The sequence below is a fragment of the Haemaphysalis longicornis genome, unplaced genomic scaffold (genome assembly GCF_048455015.1).
Source record: "Haemaphysalis longicornis isolate Haplotype H1 unplaced genomic scaffold, Haemaphysalis longicornis Haplotype H1 scaffold_1, whole genome shotgun sequence".
NCBI classification, from domain to species: domain Eukaryota; kingdom Metazoa; phylum Arthropoda; class Arachnida; order Ixodida; family Ixodidae; genus Haemaphysalis; species Haemaphysalis longicornis.
In genome coordinates, this window is record NW_027526203.1 from 256635371 (window position 1) to 256655134 (window position 19764).

Below are 19764 nucleotides of genomic sequence, written 5' to 3' on the forward strand. Positions count from 1 at the left end.
CACCGCCACCTCCCCTCCGGTCGTCGCGCAAGATGGCGGCGCTCAGGACAAAAACAAAGCGCCTAGCGGGCCGCTTCCCATGGAGATCGCTACCTGCGGCGGCCCTTCTGGTGGCTCCTCGTCCTCGGAGCTTGGTCCCAAGCAACGCGAGGCCCCGTGGACCCTCCAGCAGTGCAAGGCGAAGCGGCGGAAGGCCAGAAAACTGGCCGAGGCGCCCGACCATGCATCTGGCCGCGGGCACCTGCCTGTTCCATCTGGCGAACCGAGCTGCCTCCTTCCTCACGGCATCCAAGGAGGCCATCGCCCGTGAGCTCGCCGCCACTCTCGGAGTCTCCCAAGTGAGGGTGAATAGCCGACTGAATGTGGTTGCGGCCGACGCCGAGACGGACGAGTGCCTGGCTGCCCTCTTGGCCACTTAGAGGGTGGCTGGCATTGCTGTTCGCGCCGGACGTCCCGCCAGTCGAGGCACCAGCTGCGGTCCCGTTTTTGGCGTGGACCCTCGACTCACCGTCGACGAGATACAGGCGAACATTGACTGCGAGGTGGCGGTGAGTGGTGTGGCACGAAACATTGATTGGGCTGTGCTGCTCACGTTTGCTGCCCCTTGCCCTATCCCGTTTGTGGCTGTGTACAGTTGCTACTGTCTGTGCGGGGATGTCGGCCGCGGCCCACGCAGTGTGTGCGCTGTGGTCGACTGGACCACGTGACTGCCTGCTGCAGAGACAAACAGAGGTGTGCTCGCTGCGGTGGAGACCACACCGCACAGCAGTGCCCTGCCTCTACCCTCCGCTGCACAAACTGCCGTGGCTCCCACCCAGTCACCGACCCCCGCTGCCCCCGTCGGCAGCACGAACGCAAGATTGTCACAGCTATGGCACGCGCACCTCAACCAGTGACCCGAGCTGAGGCCGCAGCGTGGGTCCGCACTGAGCAGCGACCAAGCCAGGCGACGCTCCAGCCAGCAGCAGGCCAGCCACCAACTGCAGCAGCCTCTTGCCACCCAGGAATGTCCGCATCAGCAGCCTGCAGCTCCCCAGGGACGCCAACCGCAGCCACGCCAGCCAGCCAGGCACCCATGTTCTCAGCCGTCCGCACCGCCAGTGGAGGAGCAGCTGCCCGTGACCTCAGCTGCAACCGGTCAAGAGCAGCTGGTGCCCGTCCTGCTGGCCCTGGTGCACAGCCTGGTGGGTCACCTGACCCCGCACGCCAGACGGCCACTGCCGCCCTGGCACACCTGAGCCCCCTTCCCCCGCCCCAAAGCATGGCTAACAGACCCTGCAGGACAGGCCAGAGGCCACGCATCCTGCAGTGGAACTGCAACCACCTGGGGCCACATCATGCGGAACTAGCAGAGCAGCTGCTGCGGGAGCACTACGATGTGCTGGCGCTGCAAGAGACGAACGTCTGCGGCAGCTCCCTGCATCTGCCGGGGTACGTCCGCCACGCCAGCGCCACCAGCTGCACCCTGCGCTCCTGCACCAAACATCCATGCCAAGACGCCAGCCACCCACCAGGGAAGTCCCAGGCAGCTGTCTACGTGAGGGCCGTGCTCAACAGTGCTCCAGTGGACCTGACCTCGGTCGTGGATGGCCCTATAAAATGCGCCGCCACCACGGTGCGCATGGGGTCCACGGACACCACTGTGGCCAGCGTCTACGTCCGTCCAACGCGGTCCTGGGATGCCTCAGCAGTGGGGCGGCTGCGGGACCACCTCGGCCCGGACTTTGTCGTGTGCGGAGATTTTAACTCGCACAACCCGGCCTGGGGCAGCCCCCGCACCACCCGCAGGGGACGAGAGCTGCTGGATTCTGCAACAGCCTGCGGCCTGCTCGTGGCCAACACAGGCAGCCCCACCTTCACCCACCCTGGTCCCTCTGGCACGGTTCAGATGTCCCATATCGACGTTACACTGATGTCGCAGCGGTGTGCCTACACCTGAGAAACCGCCACGAGCACCTGCGGATCGGACCACTGCCCATCCTCGTCACCCCTAGTAGCGACCGCAGGCGAGCAGACACCAGGGTTTACGCCGTCACCAACTTGAACAACTAGCGCAAGGAGATGGCAAAGTGTTTGGAGGACCCACAGGCTGATTTTCTGGCAGCTGTCGTGCGGAGCGCCAACAAGGCCACGGTACGGGGGGAGGTACCCCTCTGCACGGCACTGCCGGACCTGGAGCTCCTGAGACTCCGGGCCAGGCGCAACCAGCTGCAACGGCAGGTCATCCAGAGCAGGCGTCCCAAAGACTGGACGGCTTACCGGCAGGTGGATGCGCAGTGCAAAAGGAGAGCCAAGCAGCGGCGGAGGCAGAGCTGGGAGTCGCTCTGCTCCTCCATGAACTCGCGTAGGGATTAAGCCAAAGCCTGGAGAGTCTTCCGGGCGTTGCTCCAGTCTGCCGTCACCAACCGGCACCCTCTGCTGGCCTCTGCCATTTCCTTGGGCATCACCGAGGAGGCCTTGGCAGAGCGGCTAGCCAACCAGTTCACCTCGGCTTCACCTGCCACTGTGGCCCAGCCTGCACGTGCTGCCGGCGTCCCCCCAGGACCTGCAGGTGGTGGCCATTTGCGGTGCCGACATCACACTCCGGGAGCTGCGGGCAGCCCTGGATCGATGCCCCAAGCGGTGGAGCGCCCCTTGCATTGACGGGGTGATGTCTCAGATGCTCCGGAACCTGGACGTCACCCAGCTGGAGCCGCTTCTGCAGATCGTCAACTGCGTATGGAGGGAGGGAAGCCTTCCACCTTCTTGGCAGGTGGCGCTAGTCAGGCCGATGCTGAAGGTTCGTAAGCCGCCCACCTAGCCTGCATCGTACCGGCCCGTTTCCCTGACGTCCGTAGTGGGGAAGCTGATAGACAGCATGGTCCTGGCCCGCCTCCAGTAGATTTCTGATCGTTGGGGCGTCTTTCAGGAGCAGCAAAGCGGCTTCAGGCGTCACCGCTGCACGGCGGATTCCCTGGGGGTTGTGGTGTCAATGCTGGAGCAGGCCCGCCATGACAATGAGGTGGCCTTCTTGCTTCTGCTTGACATGAAGTGGGCCTTCGACTCTGTACCCCACACGGCCATCCTGGATGCCCTTACAGCATGGACGTTGTGGGGCACCTCTGGAGTTACGTGAAGGCGTTCCTGGCAAACCAAGGTTGGCCGAGCAACCGGCAGCCCAAGAGACGTCAGCTCTGGGGTTCCCCAAAGGAGTGCGCTCACCCCATTCCTCTTCAACCTCATCCTGGCTCCACTCCCGGACTGCATCTTGCCTGGGCTTGCGTTTCCAGTGTGGATGGCAGTCTATACCGACGACATCGCCATCTGGGCACACGGACCAACGAGACTACTCTGCAGGGTGAAGGCGTGCCTCCAGGGGGTGCTGTGGGCAGTCGCCGCCTTCCTGACAAGCATAGTCGAGTGTTCGGCGAAGCTTCGTCTGGTCAGGGGTCATATTTGCGAGTATAAAATCGTGATAACTGACCACGATTTCCTGACAAGCAGGGGCCTGCAGCTGTCCAAGTCGAAAACGCAGGCCTTGGTCTTCCACCCGAGGGGCTGCAGGGCACGCAAGGCGACTCCGCCGCTCACATTGAACGGCCAGTCCCTTCCGTGGTGCACCGGGGCCAAGTACCTGGGGCTCCTGGTCGACTGCCAGTTGTCCTGGCTACCTTCGGTGAAGCCGCTCCGGCAACGCACAACGAGGGTCCACCAGGGCGTGCGAAGGTTGTTGACGCGTGGTCAGGGCTGCACGCACACCGTGGCCCTGCGGGTGTTCCACGGGATGGCGTCGTTCGCCGTCCTCTATGCTCTGCCTCTGGTGCAACTCAAGCCGCGCCGGTGGGAGGAGCTGGAGGTGGATCAGCGCCGGGCTATCCGCGTTTGCCTGGGCCTTCCGAGAACATCTCCGGTGGCGGCCACGGACACGGAGACAGGCTCCTGGCCTATCCAGATGCGGGCCCTGCAGGTGGGGCTCCACCACATCCACCGCCTGCAGGGCACATCGAACGGCGCAGCACGATTCCAGCGCTACCGCAGCCGGCCCAACTCTCGCATGGGCATGCTGCTCAGTACCTACAGAGCCATATCGCGCTGCCGCATCGGCCCCGCATGGAGCGACTACCACCAGGCATGGGGCAGGCTCTACGCATCGCCACCACATTACCTGGGGTCCGTAGCAAGAGGTCCACTCCACCCCAGACTATCTACTAAGAGGTGGCCGCCCTGCTGCAGAACGACGCTGCCGGACTTCTGCAGGTGCACATGAATGGCTCCGTGCAACAGTCGACGGGCAGAGCCGGAGCTGCCTGCACGTGTTTGGAACTTGGCACTAGCCAGGTGTGCAGCCTCCCATTCCCGGCCTCATCCACCTACGCAGAGCTGGCTGGACTCCTCTTGGCCGCGGATCTTCTCCTCAAGCAGGACACCCAGGTCCGGGGGGCCATCATCCTGACTGACTCCCGGTGTGCCCTCCTCCGTCTAAGTGATGCCGACCAGCCAGCCAGCTCCTGGCTGCCGGTCGCTGGCGGTCAAGCTTCATGCAGTGGGGGCCCAGGGGTGCCCAATGCGACTTCACTGGCTACCATCGCATGTGGACATCATGGGCAACGAGGTTGCAGACGCCCTGACCAAGGGTGCTGCTCGCCAGGCAGGGGTACCAGCCTCTCGGGATGTGGTGTCATTCGACGCTGCAAGGACTATCCTGATCCGAGTAGTGGAGGCCCTGCATTCAGGTACTCGAGGGATCAGCGGTCAGGCCCCACGGGTCCTGCCCGGACGCATCAGCAGAGACGCCTGGTCGCTCCTGCTTCGCCTGCGGCTTAATTGCTGCAGCGTGGGAGTCCGCCTGCACTACCAGGGCCGCCGGGCGTCCCCTACCTGCGCCGACTGCCCAGAGCCCGAGACGCTCGAGCACTTACTGTGCTCTTGCTGCCAGCACGACCCCGCGATTGAGGAACTCCGGGCCGCACTCCAGTGACTCCACAAGCTGGAAGACTTCCTGTTCCCCACGGTATCGGACGCCTTAAAACGGGAGGTCTTCCCGCACCTCCTCAACTTTCTGGTTGTGATAGGACTAGTGCATGGTTTGTAGCCGTCGAGCCTTGGACGAGACTAACGCTACATAGACTGTGCCCCACTCTCTTCCTTCTTTCCTCTTTCTCTCTTCCTATCCTTTGAAACCCTCCTTCCCTTCCCTGGACTGGGTTGTATGAGAGTGAACTCCCCGACTGTGTTCAACAATATCCCCAGTTCTTTTCTCTTCCCTGCTTTCTTAATAAATCACCACCACCACCACCACCACCAGTCCTATCTCCAGTACCCCGGCGCAATAGCTCCGGTCTAGGCTTTACGGATCAGTTCTACTTGGTTCTGTAGAGCTTGGCTGGCCATGGGGCCGCATCCCAAGTTTCCAGTGAATAGCGTGGGTTGTTCTGTGACTGCCAAATAATAAGGAGTTTCCACGTAGCCTGAAAAAAAAATGGCTTTGTCTTCGCGTGTGTAGCATTCCTCATTGTATTTGTTAGGAAACATGAATGCCAACTTGGATTTCTGTTGAAAGGCGCTTGCTAGAATTTTTCTCGGTGTTTGTGCATCTTGTGTACATCTTGTGTGGGGTAGGCATTGTTCTTTGAAACTTGTGTACGAGATTTCGGCGCACTTTAAAGATCCCCATGTGGTTGAAATTAATCCGAAGCCCTCCACTACGGCGCGCCTAATCGCCTGCGTGGCGTCGGCGCGTGAAACCCTACAATCAATCAATCAATCAATCAGTCAATCAATCAATCAATTCTTTCAAAATTTTATCGGAGCAAACGTTCCCCGTATAGTTTCGTAAGGAAGGAGAGCGTACGAATGGTCGGACTCGCGGCGGAAGGTAAGGTTCCTCGTCGAAACTTTCATTTCATGCATAACACCACGTGGTTGCCGGCCCACGTAGGCCGAACAGCCCAAGAAATAAAAGTAAATCGGAATCTCTAAATGGGCGGTCGTCTTGAAAGACATCGCGAGGCATAGCGTTGTTGAAGATATTTTCACGTAGCCAAGGATGGCGCCGGTTTCTTCAAGGAACAAAAGTTTATTGGAGTGAACTTTTGCTCCGCTGAGAATTTAAAGGATACACAAGCGGCGAAGGAAGAATCAACAAAATGACGTGCACAGGCGAGTGTCGGCGAATCGAATGCCGCGGTGTTCGCCTTGCGAGCATTTATCTTTCGGCGTTAATCTCTGGTGAACCATCGAATCAGATCGATAACATTGGCGACCAAAGACGAACATTGTATTCCAACGACGACAGCGGGATACAATCTTCCTATCATAACAAAGCAAGACGCTGGCAACAAATAACAAAATTTAAAGGGACAGACAACCGATTTTTATCGCGTATATGTTCTCTAGCTCATATGAAGCCAGCGTTTTATATAGCCCGGTAACCACACGCAATTTCTAAACAAATCGGCGGAAATAATTTTACTTTGGCAGCAAACTTCCTGAAATCGGAAGGGTGGCGGTTCGTAGTGTCGAAACTTGGCACTACAATATGTGTCCCTGTCACGTGACCTGCAAACCTAGCAGCTACTGTAACTGCTGAAATGTTTATTTACGTATTGAAAACCTTTTAACACAAGTATTTGTACAAGGTTAAATTGTATATGTATTTCTAAACATTATTTTGAAAATTCTAAAGACACGCCGCCCGCCGCCGCTGGGTTGCTCTCAGTGTGGCTAACTGAGCCACCATGCCCAGAATCAACGGCAGCGTTCAGTAAACAGACACAGTGAAGGAGCTTTGACGATTCTGCCTGAGTCAGAGGCGTTTGTTCTGCCAAAATATTTGATTTCAGTCTCGAAATACGCCAACGGCAGCTTAAAAAAAATAAAAAAATGTCGCACCCGGGGAGAATAGAACTTCCCACCTCCACAACGTGAAGCCAGATTCTACCTATCATCTATCCCAGCAGATGTCGCGTTCGTGCACAATAGACCGTTGCATTAAAAAACACATAACGGAACAGGAAAGCCTGCGATTCAAACTTTTTTAGCTGGGGACAAGTTTTTAATGATCGTTTTTCATTTCGCATACAGACAAAAGTATGTTGCCGAGCTACTCTATGTCATGATTGCCAGCATCATTTTTGGGAGGGACACATGCGGCTCGCAGATCCAAAAATTTCGACTTAAAATGTTCTAGGGCGTTATCAGCAAAACCCCTTCTCGTCAAGGTGCTTTAAGTGATGCCCTTTCATTTGTGATAGAGAATATATACTCGACAAAAATCGGTTGTCTGTCCCTTTAACAAAACAGGTTGTATACACTTAAATGTCGATGTAAGGAATAATGCGAGACCGCCGAAAATCATTCATTATTTTGAAATATCGTTGTAATGAAAAACTTGCGGCCATATGCCAGTGCTCATACCTAGGAGTGAAAATGACGCACCTTGGAAGTTATGCGTGTGCACACAAGCAAACTCTCAAATAAAAAAATTCGAGTCAAACCCTGCCGTAACCGGCATGTAGTAAGTGAAACGATCCTGGCCAATCCCCCAAGTGGGTATGCGCCACAAACTGCGCAGGAGGCCGCCTGGTTCTTGCTGCGGCAGGAAACTAAACATCCCCCTCGCGAGGGGCACGATCAAATGCAGAGCATTTCCGGGGGCGCACGACGTTAAGTAGTTTGCGTTACGTTAATGTTGTTGCACTTGTTGCTGTTGGTTGTTGTATTGTAATTAAATGAGGAGACGTAATTACGTGGTCACGTGACATCATTTATTAGCAGGTGGATATGACATCATTTATTAGCAGGTGGGTATGATTATTGTGGCGCAGTGGGAAGAGCACCATGTACCTCGCGTTCCGCCCACAGGTAGTGAATGCGTTGTATCAGCAGCTTCTTGACGTAGTTTGAATGAGTCAAGGATATAAGGCGCGTTCGTAGCCCTCCATTCTGTGTCGGCTTTGTGGCGCAGTGGGTAGAGCACCATGTACCTTGCGTTCCGCCCGCGGGGTCGTGGGATCGAAACCAGGTGCCGGTAAGTATTATTTTTTTTTATATAGTGTAGGGGGAGGGGTGCGGACGACGATGGAATACTAGAACGGGTGACATCGTGTGTTAAAGAAATGCTCTGCATTTAAAACGTGCGCTCGACGTCAAAACGTTGATGAACGTGCGCTCGAGGCACGTGTGTACGAGCGCTTGGCATTGTCTTGGTATTTTTAAAACTTCGGGCACCATACACAAATGATTTCCTCAAGAGCCTCGCTGTTAAAACTTTTACTCTCTTTCCCGGTCTCGGCATTCTTCGACCCCTCGTGAGAGAAAATATTTTAATTGAGCTTATTATACCCGCCGTGGTGGCTCAGTGGCTAAGGCGTTGTGGTGCTGAACGCGAGGGCGTGGGTCCGATTCGCAGCCGCGGCGGCCGCTTTTCTGATGGAGGCCAAAAGCGAAAACGCCCGTTTGTACGAGATTTCGGCGCACGTTAAAGATCCCCAGGTGGTCAGAATTAATCTGAAGCCCTCCACTACGGCGCGCCTCACCGCATGCGTTGCGTCGGCGCGTTAAATCCTACAATCAATCAATCACCTTTTACGTGAAAATGTTTGTATACATTAAGTAAAATGACCCGTTCGTGAATAAGGATTCTTTGGGTGTATTTTATGCCCCTTGAAATGTAGGCGGCATCCATCACATCCATGTATCGACGTTCTGCTCAGCGAAAAAAAATCTGATTTTGCTCGTTGTCATTCGGTTGCCTAAAATCAACGTTTTTAGATTAGATCATTTATAAAACTCCACGTTCGAAACGGCCCTATTGCAACACGTCTGCCGTCCGAGAATTGTGCTGGAGTCGCGTTCTGTTGCATAAATTGACTTAGAGAGCTGTGTTGTGTTCATCATGCGTATTTCTGTTTTAGGCCAAGCTTTTCGCCCCATCAAAATACTGACCTGCAGCACGTTGGGCTGCGGAGGTGGGAACGTTTTTGAAGAAAAATCTTGTGCTCGGCGGCACTTCAAACCTCCGAATGACACCGAAGTTCTGTACTTGAGGTCTACTACAATTCCTGGAAGACATTTTAATAGGTAACAACATGGACTTGCTTTTGGAACATACATTTCGAACCACAGCACCAAATTAGTTACTACGAGTACGTCATAACCCACCGCGGTGGCTCGGTGGCTAAGGCGTTGTGCTGCAGAGCACGAGGTCGCAGGTTCGATTCCCGGTCGCGGTGGCTGCTTTTCTGATGGAGGGGAAGAGCAAAAACGTCCGTGTGAACGAGATTTCGGCGCACGTTAAAGATCCCAGAAGGCACAGAATTAATCAAAATTAAATTAAAAAATTAATCCGGAGCCCTTCACTGCGGCGCCCCTCCTCACCTGCGTTGCGTCGGCGCGTTAAACCCTACAATCAAATCAATCAACGAGCACGTCATTAGTGGCCTCACTTTATTGTACAGGCAACGTGCGCGGGCAATTAATCCCGGAGCGGTGTTACGAATATTTCTAAATCATTCTGCGCACATTGTCACAACCAAACGCATCAAAGCCTGCACGAAGACGCCGAAATCAAGAGTGACAGCGAATAGGGATGTTTCCGCGTGAATCATAACGTGAGTTATGAAAACAGCGATAACGGTGGTCTCAACAAAACTACGAACACTTCTCATAAGGTTTGTGCTGTAAGGAATCAACCTGATTTCCGACCTTTCAAGGGCCCTCAAAGTTGGAGTCGGGTGATGTGCATCTTATGACTGAAGATGTTTTTTTTTCTTCAACAGGGATTTCCATTTAATTAACAGGATCATAGTTCTGAGTATAGACTTTAATGTCAGCTCAAGGGATTCGTCCGAGTGTATACAGCGAATGCGGTTCGTGATGTAGCTCTAGAGCCTCAAAAAATTATCTTCACTCCTTAGCTACAGTTTACAACTCAAACATGTGCACAGGCTGCGCTTGTAGTTTCTTCCCCACTTTATCGGTGGCAAAAACGGAGTCTCAAGACCCAGAACGTGTGGAGAAGCAAAAAATCTAGTTGGCTGTCTCAGCAAAGCTTGTGCCCACCATGGAAAAGCACGAGGAAAAATCTCCGTGTGCGGGAGAAACGAACTAAAGAGAGCAGAGCAAATAAACTAAACCCAGCCTTACCAAAGGGTTCAGGAGCAAAGGAATTAAGGATCCATAAGGTTAAGATTGACCCAGTTTTCATTAAAAAGCTCAGGCAGAAATTCGTGTCATGAATGTGCACGTTTCAAGAGTCTACACCACTGAAGAAACGGCAGCGAGAGAAAAGCGCTATAGATCCGAATGATCGATTACGTCCTCCTGCTAAAAAGCTCAAGCCTTTTTATTTATAGTAGGCTAACGTCAAAGAGGAATTTATTGTCGCTACCTACCTCTTCACTGCATAAACCATGGGAAATGTCTTTCTAGTTTGGATTTAACCAGGTCTCTCTCGTCAGCATTGGCGTCTTAATGCAACAACAAGGTCCGCCGTTATGAAACGCGCACACTAGACGAGATGAAAGGGCGCTAATATCACATTCGACAATGAAGCCTTTAGGGAATTGTTTCTTTGATAATTCGAATTACCAGGAATCAACTGCAACGGTAGATCATGCATTGGTACTTGAGTTGGTTTCCCTCCTTCATTAATGCGCGTGCAACCAATCGACAGCTTTTCAATAAAGAATACTGCTCCTTGGAGGGTCCTCGTAAAAGTTGTCTCGGAAGCCGCGGCATCAAAGCGAATTCGATGTCGAGTAGGTGGGGACTGATTTAATTGGAATAAATAGAAGCACCCATGGCGCTTGCAACAGTGCACTTAAACGTCGTACGCAGCAAATGCTTTGCCTCTCTGTGTGTCATTATTTGGGTTGTGTACCTTATGTTTACTTGGCCACTTCCTCATTCCGCCTCCTCAACCATCGCAAGCCACTTCGGTAGCTGTTCAAAACATTTGATTTCAAAGCCAAGGTGGCTGAATACATGAGGCGCCCTTGGTTGGTTGGTAGTGTTGCTGGATCAAGCGTTACTAGTCTGGCCACATCTGCCGGCAATAGCTCCGTCCGAGGGGCATCCTGTTGCGTTCAAATTAAGGCTGCTTCGCCATGAGAGCTCAAGTTTTGTGTCCCTAAAAAAGTGGTAATGAGGAAGTGCGACACCTTTCTTCGCAGTATCAAATGTCCCTTTGTGAAGACGCTGTGATCCAACGTGGTGTGGGGGGCTGCTAGCTTTAGCATCGCTGTAAACAGAGTTGTCCGGTCTGCAGCATGCCCTGCAGGCAGCACATTACGTAGCGTTTCACATCTTCTACCACCGCACACGATAAGCACTAAGGTGATCCGACGAGGCCTCCCTTAAACCACCAAGCGGTACTTCTCCTGGTCATGTTAAGATGCAGTGGAGGGAAGCTACGTCTAATCTCGTTAGTCCCTTAATACAGTCGATGATCTTGGCGACCCCGCAGGGACTTCAAATGGTGGTAACTGTCGGTCTGAGGACGATCTGGTGGTCAGGTGTAACTTTCGCGTAAGGTTCGATTCACGGCTCATTCTGTGCCTTCTGATTAGCGGTCTTGTTTTTCCTGACGCCAACATGGGACGGAAGTCACTGAAATTGCCCGTCGCTGCTTTTACTGCTGATATCTCGCAACAGCGATTCTTTCCATAGGGTGCCCACGCTATGGAATCTGTCAGAATAGCGGCTTGCTGCCGCCTGTATGACTCCCGTTTCGGGAAACCAGCCGCGATGGCAATACACTCACTTCCTCCGGAGGAAACCACGTGATGTAGTCGAGCATACCAAGAAAGCTGCTCAATTGCGGGAGCCGCTGCGCTACTCCGTCGGTGCTGATTCTGGGCAATCCGGGCTAATGTTCATGTGGTTCGAGTAACTTTCTTCATGTGTTCAAGCACCAAGGACCTGTCTGCCTCCATTCGGGTATTGCCTTTCGCGCTCCTTCTTCGTGTAATTGCGACGGTAAAGTTTTTAAAGTAGTAATGCATTAACTTTAAGCAAAACATCATCGCGGTGCCTAATCGTTTAAGACAGGAGGCTAGCGTTTTGTAAATATATTGATGGATTCAATTTCGTAGTTGGGTTAAACATACATACACACCGAGCTTGGGCCTCGTCTCGAAATCTGTTTAAGCACGGACGAACATTACAGAACGTCACACAGTTTATCCAATCGTGCATCGGCGCCATCGAGGGTCGTATTTTCACGAGTACAGATAGCATTCAACTAGCTCTTCTCAAGCTGCTATAAAGCCTTTGTACTCATTAAAATAATCAACGCCCCTTTCTTAAGAAAAAGATGAAGCTTTCTCCCATGCAATCTGAGGGAAAGTTAAAGCCCCAAATTCGAACTCCTTCGACCGTGTCGGAATGCGCAGTCGGATAGACGTCAGCTTCATAACGCGAGGGACCCATGTTTGATTCCGTCCTCGGGAAGCGTTCTTTTTTTTTTTTTTTTTTTTTGAGGCGCTTGATATGCCTTTGCAGAAACCAATGCATCATTACCATGTCTTTCCATTGTGCAAAGTTGGCTTTCCTGCAGAGCGTTTTTGCGTACGGTCGCCATCAGTGCACGTGAGGCGAAGAAGAACTTCGCTTAAAAATGGCTTGCTTGCGTCGTTAAACACGGATCTATATACTTGTATCAGCAGACGATCCTAGGAGAAGCTAGACTAAAGCTACCACAGCGCCGCCGATACGCTGTATACAGCGTAGGGGTCCGCTCCATCGCCTTGGCGAGAGTGCATGCTTTCTTATTAGACCTAACCTAAAAACGGTGCGTGAAATGTTCACTCAGATCGTGTTGTTTCCCCAATTTTAAAGACAATAGTCTTTCTTGCGCGATTTAAACGCAGAAATTTTGATCTGTCTCTATGTCTCTGTCTGTCTGTCTGTCTGTCTGTCTGTCTGTCTGTCTGTCTGTCTGTCTGTCTGTCTGTCTGTCTGTCTGTGATTGTATTCAGCCACCCGGTCAAAGAGAAACAATCTGCGCAATAGTCTTATATACCCACAGCCAAATCTCAACGTCAAAGTCCGGTGGCAATGTTCACACTTGTCAACAGTGTTGAACAAGAACAAGACATGACGCAAATATAAGGCAGAAAATCAATACATACGTGATATTTATTTGCTGTGTTCCTTTATAAAAAAATCATGGATGCTTGGTTTTTGCTATAGCAAATGAAATACTACATCAACTGCAGAAAGCCGTCGCCTGCTGTTGCCTGCGCTACTATAGCTCCTGGCGGCATTTAAGGAATCAAACGGCAACAGTAACGAAAGGTTTCACTAGATAGGTTCCAGGTTCGGTTTGGAGTGCACGTGGAGTAGGGAAAAGTGGACCTATAAACGTTGCAGTAGGGGGCCTCGATTCGCGCGCGTCTCCGCCGTACGGCAGCGCTGGCATCGAGGCCCCCGACTTGGAGCACTGGAACGCGGTAAATTTAAATTGACTTGAGCAAACCTCCAGAGTGTTATCTTGGGAGGAACGAGACGGGAGAGGAACAGCATGAGCGGTGAGATGGAAACAGAAGGGAGGCATTTATACCCCTGTCAAACGTGCCTATTTTAGTGCACTTCCACGGAGTGCACTCGGCTAAAATGACATTCGGGAGCAGCTAAACAGCAAACGTGAATGACACTTTACAAGGAACGCACTTTAAGCTGAGTGTGTTCCCCATACACACTTTCCCGCGGCCAGCTTGCCGAGTGAGTAATCTTGTGAGCAGAAGTTCGAAAATCGAGAAAAATTACAAAACTGCGAAAGTTTAGATTATAATACGTAATGTTAAAAGTTCATTATAGATATATTGCTTATTTACTTTTACAATAAAGAGAAGCAGCGACGAAAAACAAGAAAATAACCTCTCTCTCAACGACGTGCCAGCACCGCCTGGTGGAGTTTTGCTCCATGGCGGCTGTTCTCTGCGGCGTTCTCGTAGGTGGTTTGTTGTGGCCCTGCGATTGTGTTGGTACTTCACTCTTATCTGTTATATTCCGCACTTTCGGGTAATTTCCCCCAAACGATAATCCTGCTGCTATTCGCTGCGCAGTGAATAACAGTGAAGATATCAGCGCCGGTGTTCAGTCGCCGTCCTGACTCCGTTTTTTGCGGACTTGTGCGAGGCGCCGATTGCGATTTTCAACATCGCAAACACAACAAAATGTTTATATTGTTCCTCACGTCATAAAGAGGGAGAATTTCAAGTAATTTTGCGTAATATTTACGCCGGCTATCGTCACTGAAATCACGGTCATTTAGCAGCGCGAGTGCATTCGGCGTAAGTGCACTTAAATAGGCACGTTATAATAGGCACTATCGGGGTGTGGATACCGTCATCCCGTACTACCATCAGTGCCATGCTCAGTCACAGAACGTCAACTACGGCTACCGAACTTGCAGCTCTGATGGTGGCTTTCGCTCAATAACTTGCATCGGAAGGACCAGTGACGCCTGATCAACCGGGCCACACGGGCTACGGAAACGAGCGGCTTCCTGAAATGAGGGCGCCACTCCACTTGGCAGGGGCGCCAGTCGACTATCGCCTTTCGTCGACATTTGCAACGAAAGAAGCATATACGCGGCCATTTTTTTCGGCAGTTTCCGATTTATTAAAGGAGTAGCTTTAGCTGATCGGCCTTGGTCCATCCCCCTCGTCGGGTGCGTGTCGCCGCCCTCCATTACGCACGTGAAGAAGAGAAAGACTCGCTCGCTGCACCTGCCACGTGACAGCGGAGAGGAAATAGAAGCGCAGCGCCGACGAAAATTTTCTGATTCCTACAGGCGGAGAAGAGCGACAGCAATGTTCTCCCTGACCACCGAGGCCATGCAGTCATCTGACCCGGCAGCGAGGGCAGGCCATGTTTTTCTATCAGCCCTGTCCAGTACCCAGGAGAGCCTCGAGCTTCGCATCAAAGAGGCAGAGCGGGATCTGGCCGACGCAGCCATGTCTGAGAACGTGAAGGGCCACATAATGGCAACAATAGGTAAGGCCAACCTGTTGATCACTCAGAAATTCGTCCAGTTCAAAGAGCTCTGCCTCAAGAACATTGAGCAAAGTTCGGGAGATCTCTTCCAAACCCACGGATCCGATTTGGCCGGATTCTGGGAGGTGGTGATGATACAAGTCGATGAGGTGCAAGCCTCCTTCGGAGAGCTCGCCACCTTGAAGGCCAATAACTGGCAGGAGCCTGAAACGACAGATTCCGTGAGGATGCCAGCACCGAGGTGCAGCCAGAAGGGACGTTCGCGGTCAGTTCCGGCGAGCCCCATGTCATCCGAGAGAGCTGAGCTGGCAGCCAAGGCACGAACCGAGGCCCGCAAGAAATTCATGGAGGCCAGGAGGCAGATGCTGCAGGAATCACCGGCAGCATCCAGTGAGGAGGACGTGATCTTTTACGCGCCTCCAGAGAAGAGCGATTAACTGTGCTTCGGCAAAACGGTGAAGGGATCGTGTCCCTGTGGGTTTGTGTGCATAGACGTCGTTGGTACAGTAGGGTAAAACTGCTCGTCATTTTTGAGCCAGAAGCTTCACGTCTCCATTAGTCCCGCAAGACTTGTGGAGCGTCTTTTTTTCTTTCTTGAAATTGATTGTATACAGCTGAACGTACTTTTTCTTGTTCTTTGCGTTGCTGCAGCGGTGGCTGTCGGCAGCCTCGATACTTTGCATAACTGAGTGCCAATGTGTTTGTTGCCTGTGAGCTCAAATCGTTTCTGAACAAGCGCGTATTTCTGAGAAATAAATTAGATTGGCAAAACTAGAAGGTCGCATTTTCGTGATTTTTAAAGATAATAACTTCTTTTCCACCAGTGCTAGAGCTTGATACAGTGTAGTATGCCGGTTTGCCGATATACTTATCGACACAAAATCAATTTATATATGTATGGGATCTTGAACGCTATATGGGTTTATTTATACCAAGAAAAGTTGTTTCTACGCTTAATTTCTGATTGCAAACAAATTAACCTTGTAATTTTTTCCCACGTCTAGTTTTTGCCGTGGTAGCAGCAGTATACAGACGGATTTCTTGTAGTGAAATGGGAATATTAACGCATATGTACGCAGCGTAGTTCAGGAGAGTATTTTATCTTTTCCGCTCAGGTCTCAAAATCGGTTGTGATGGCAATTAACTGACGCCAGGTTGATATTCTAACAATATAAAACTTATCTTTTGCTGCGAAAGAAAAGCATTGGTATCATTCGGTGGGATTGTGAGAAAAGGAAAGGAATAACCTGGACAGCTTAACATTCAAGTGCGCTCTATGAAAACTACTGAGATTATTTTCGATAACAAAATTAAGTCATCCCTACAGTGCCCATCCGCACTGTATGTCCATCCGCAAATTATTTTTTATCTTATATGGCAGGCTTTTCATTCACCACACACCGGACCTTAGTAACTCACCGTTTAAGAGCATTGCAGCGACGTCGACGTGCCGGTACTTCTTAGTCTGAACGCGAAACCTTTTTTGCGAAGTCACCCGCCTGGGATCGCTTAGCAGTGTGCGCACTGGTCACGCCGTTCACCCCGTTTACCGGCGAGGACCGCAGTTCATCAGCCAACAGGGCTGCTTGGCGATGGAAGCAGCTATTTTTAACGCAATAGCTCTGAATGGCTCATTAAACGAAAGATCTGCGTTGCCGTCGAGAGCTGAGAAACAACTGAAATGCGACTGCGGAGCGTTCTATTGCACGAGCATTTTTCCCAATACGCAACCCTTAGATAGACATGCGCGGAGCCACTGCGAACGCGGAGAGTTGCAGCTGAGGGTGTGAGTACGGTACTCTGAAGTGTTCCCCGCGGCATATTACGTGCTGGGTGACCTCGTGCAGCGGCACAATTGCCACCCTTATTCGCAGCGCCAAACGCCTGCAGGAGCACTAAGCGCGGTGTTCGATTACATTAATACCTTCGCAGTCACAACCAAATGCTTAGGTGTCCTCGGGCTTTTTTTCTACTCTCCGTCCCAGCGCTCGCTCACTACTACTTAGGCCTGAACGTGGCGCGAATTACTCACCGGCACCTACTTCAACTCTCCCCCACTCTCGTTCATATCTCCCTCAACATGTGCACCTATAGGCCCATACATCAGCCTCTGCTCGACAAATAAAAATATTCCTCTCTCTTACTCCCACTACAGCCGCTCCTGTAATCTCCCCGCACAACCGCGGCCATACTCTATGATTCTGCCCACTACATTCTGATCGCATCCCCTCCACATCCCTTGGGCGGTGGGAGCGCGCGCCGAATAACTTGCATCGGAAGGACCAGTGACGCCTGATCAACCGGGCAACACGGGCTGCGGAAACAAGCGGCTTCCTGGAATGAGGGCTCCACCCAACGTTGTTATGCTTTTCGATTCAATACAACGTTCGTCCCCTCCTCCTCCTACGACTTTTTCGCGTTTGTGCTCGTGACGTTTTCTTATTGCCAGCTTTTCTCACCACAACCCCACAGTCCATCCTCGCCGACCACGTTCGACCATCCTCTCCGGAAAACTGAGTGATGCACGCGAGGAGTCATCCCCTCATTCACCATGAGCCCGTCCACAACAAGCGAAACTACGTAATCGCCATCGGGGACCGGTGGGTACAGTTACAAATGCAGGAATCTAGCGGCTAATGGTCGTAAACGAACATCATCTAAGAAACAGAAGCGCTGTTGTCGTTCATAGTCGTGACTGTGGCTTTTTCGTCGCCCGGGTCACCGAATAGTGAATCACAGACGCGCCCAGAACCAGAAGGTTCGCAAGGTCTCTCGGGAAATAAGCAGGAAACACTCAATAAATCCAGTGACTGCAAAACAGTAATAGGACCTGTGCACTAATATAAGACGCAGTACGCTTGAGTTTGTGACAGTGTGCGTGCTCTAATTTAAAACTGTGGGGTTCGCGGCTATAAATTGGCTGTGTCACCAGGCTAGTCAGGTAGAACACGAGCACCACAGCCGCAATCGACCACGTGGCCTCGCATGGACGCCGCTGTGGGTCCAATCGACTCACCGGAAGGTGCCAAAGACAAGCTCGGACGCAGGCGAAGTCGAGGAAGTGCGCTTTACTCCGCAGTCGGTCAAAGGTACGCGAAGTGCGTGCAGGGAGCAGCTGTCCCAAGCTTGGGCGAAGGACGTAATCCTCACGAGCTGTCTTTTTGGACCGCGGGGCCCGCTCATGTGACCGGTTTTAGGCTCCCCCCGTCGCTGGGGATCGCCCGCGGATGCTCCGGGAAAGAAAATGCCTCCGCATGTTTCCGCTCGACGGCGGCGGCCCTCCGCGGGGAATGGCATCTGTTTTTGGCACATAGGGCGGCACGGAGTCTGTCAACGCGTGCTAATTGCAGCTTTGTGGTTTTATGTCGTAGCAGGTGGAAGCGGGTGGAAGGGCGGATTTTTCGACGCGGTGTGGTCGACACGTGGGGAAGTGACAGGTGCAGGCGCCGCTTAGAAAGAGGCAACACAGCCATCGCAGCCAAACGACGCTTTCGATCTGCCTCCATCGCGGCTATCACTGCAGGTGCTGTTGTCGGGAAAAGAGGGAGAAGCGCGCCTTGGCGTTTGGGGACGCTATGGGAGAACGAGAGCAAGCAAAAAACAGGTTCCGCAGGGTGCCTCGCCGAGAATCCGGTCACGTGCTGATGACGTCACATATCCGTACGCCTCCGCGCGCCTCCTTCTCCGTCGTGTGAATTCGGAAATCCCGTCTTTCTGGCCCGCGGAGCCCGCTCACATGACCAGTTGTAGGCTCCGCCCCTCGGTTGGGAACGCCCGCGGATGCTCCGGGAACGAAAATGCCTCCGCATGTTTTTGGAACTGCGGTCAGCGCCGTTTTAGATTGTACCAGGTGCGAGGGCGGCTTTTTCGAGGTGGCGGGGTCGACACGAGTGGTAGTGACAAGTGCGGGCGCCGGAGAACCACGCCTTGGCATTGGAGATCGGGACTCCGGGAGCTAGGGTGCGATGTAAGTGCGTTTTTCAAGCGTGATGACGGAACGCACACGAAGGGAACGGGTGTATTTTTTAGCCGATCGTGTTTCTCCAAGTCCTGTAAGTCGTGTCTTGCGCTTTTTATTCGAAAAATACGAGAGTAGCAACAAGAAATATCCGCCGTTTTTAAAGGGACACTGAAGTGAATTTGTCAAGCTCCCGGTTTTGGCTTGCACTGCGTAGACTGGCTAAAATTAGCACACTTTTCATCGTTTATCCGGTTGATAAGTCGGTAATTATTTTATAAAGCGCGAAAGAAGAAAAACTACCATGTTTGCGGCGCCCGCACCAACTAAAGGCTGTGACGGCAGGAGCAGATGCACCTTGATTGAACGATGTCCAAGGTTAGCATTCAAACAAGTTTCGGTTTCGGTTCTGTAAAACAACATGCTTGACATCCGATGGCATCGTTGCATGGGCATTGTCGATATCTCAGTAATCGTCGTACCGCGCTTCTGCCATGTTGTCGGCTGTAAAATGCCTAACATAAGCCTCCCAGGACGGCTTGGAATCGTAGCAACCACTAGCCGAGGCCTACGCAGTGGATGAACGCACTCCGCGTAACCACAGACGCTCAAATGCCATGCGCTTTTCCCCTATATTTGGAGCTTGCCTCACTCATGCCTGTATCATAAAAAGCGTGTTCGCACCAGGCCAAGGATCTGCTGATTCCGGCCTGTACGTGCCCACTGCCCGCAAGCAGTCGGTGCTTATGGCAACAGCACGCCAACGAGAACTCGCTAGCGCGTCAGTGTCAGCCTGCGCGTGTGCTGTGAACTAGTTCGTGGAG

At 52.4% G+C, this 19764-nt stretch overlaps 1 protein-coding gene across 1 annotated transcript; it reads left to right on the forward strand.

The window, feature by feature from the left end:
• Window positions 1-14798: 14798 nt before the first annotated feature.
• LOC144158638 (disks large-associated protein 1-like) lies at window positions 14799-15419 on the forward strand. The gene has a single exon (XM_077689671.1). The coding sequence runs from the start codon at window positions 14799-14801 to the stop codon at window positions 15417-15419; it is 621 nt and encodes a 206-aa protein (XP_077545797.1).
• The last annotated feature ends 4345 nt before the right edge of the window (window positions 15420-19764 follow it).

Excerpts from the sequence above, each read along its gene's own strand:
- LOC144158638 (XM_077689671.1), top strand. The coding sequence starts at position 14,799 with ATGTTCTCCCTGACCACCGAGGCCATGCAGTCATCTGACCCGGCAGCG.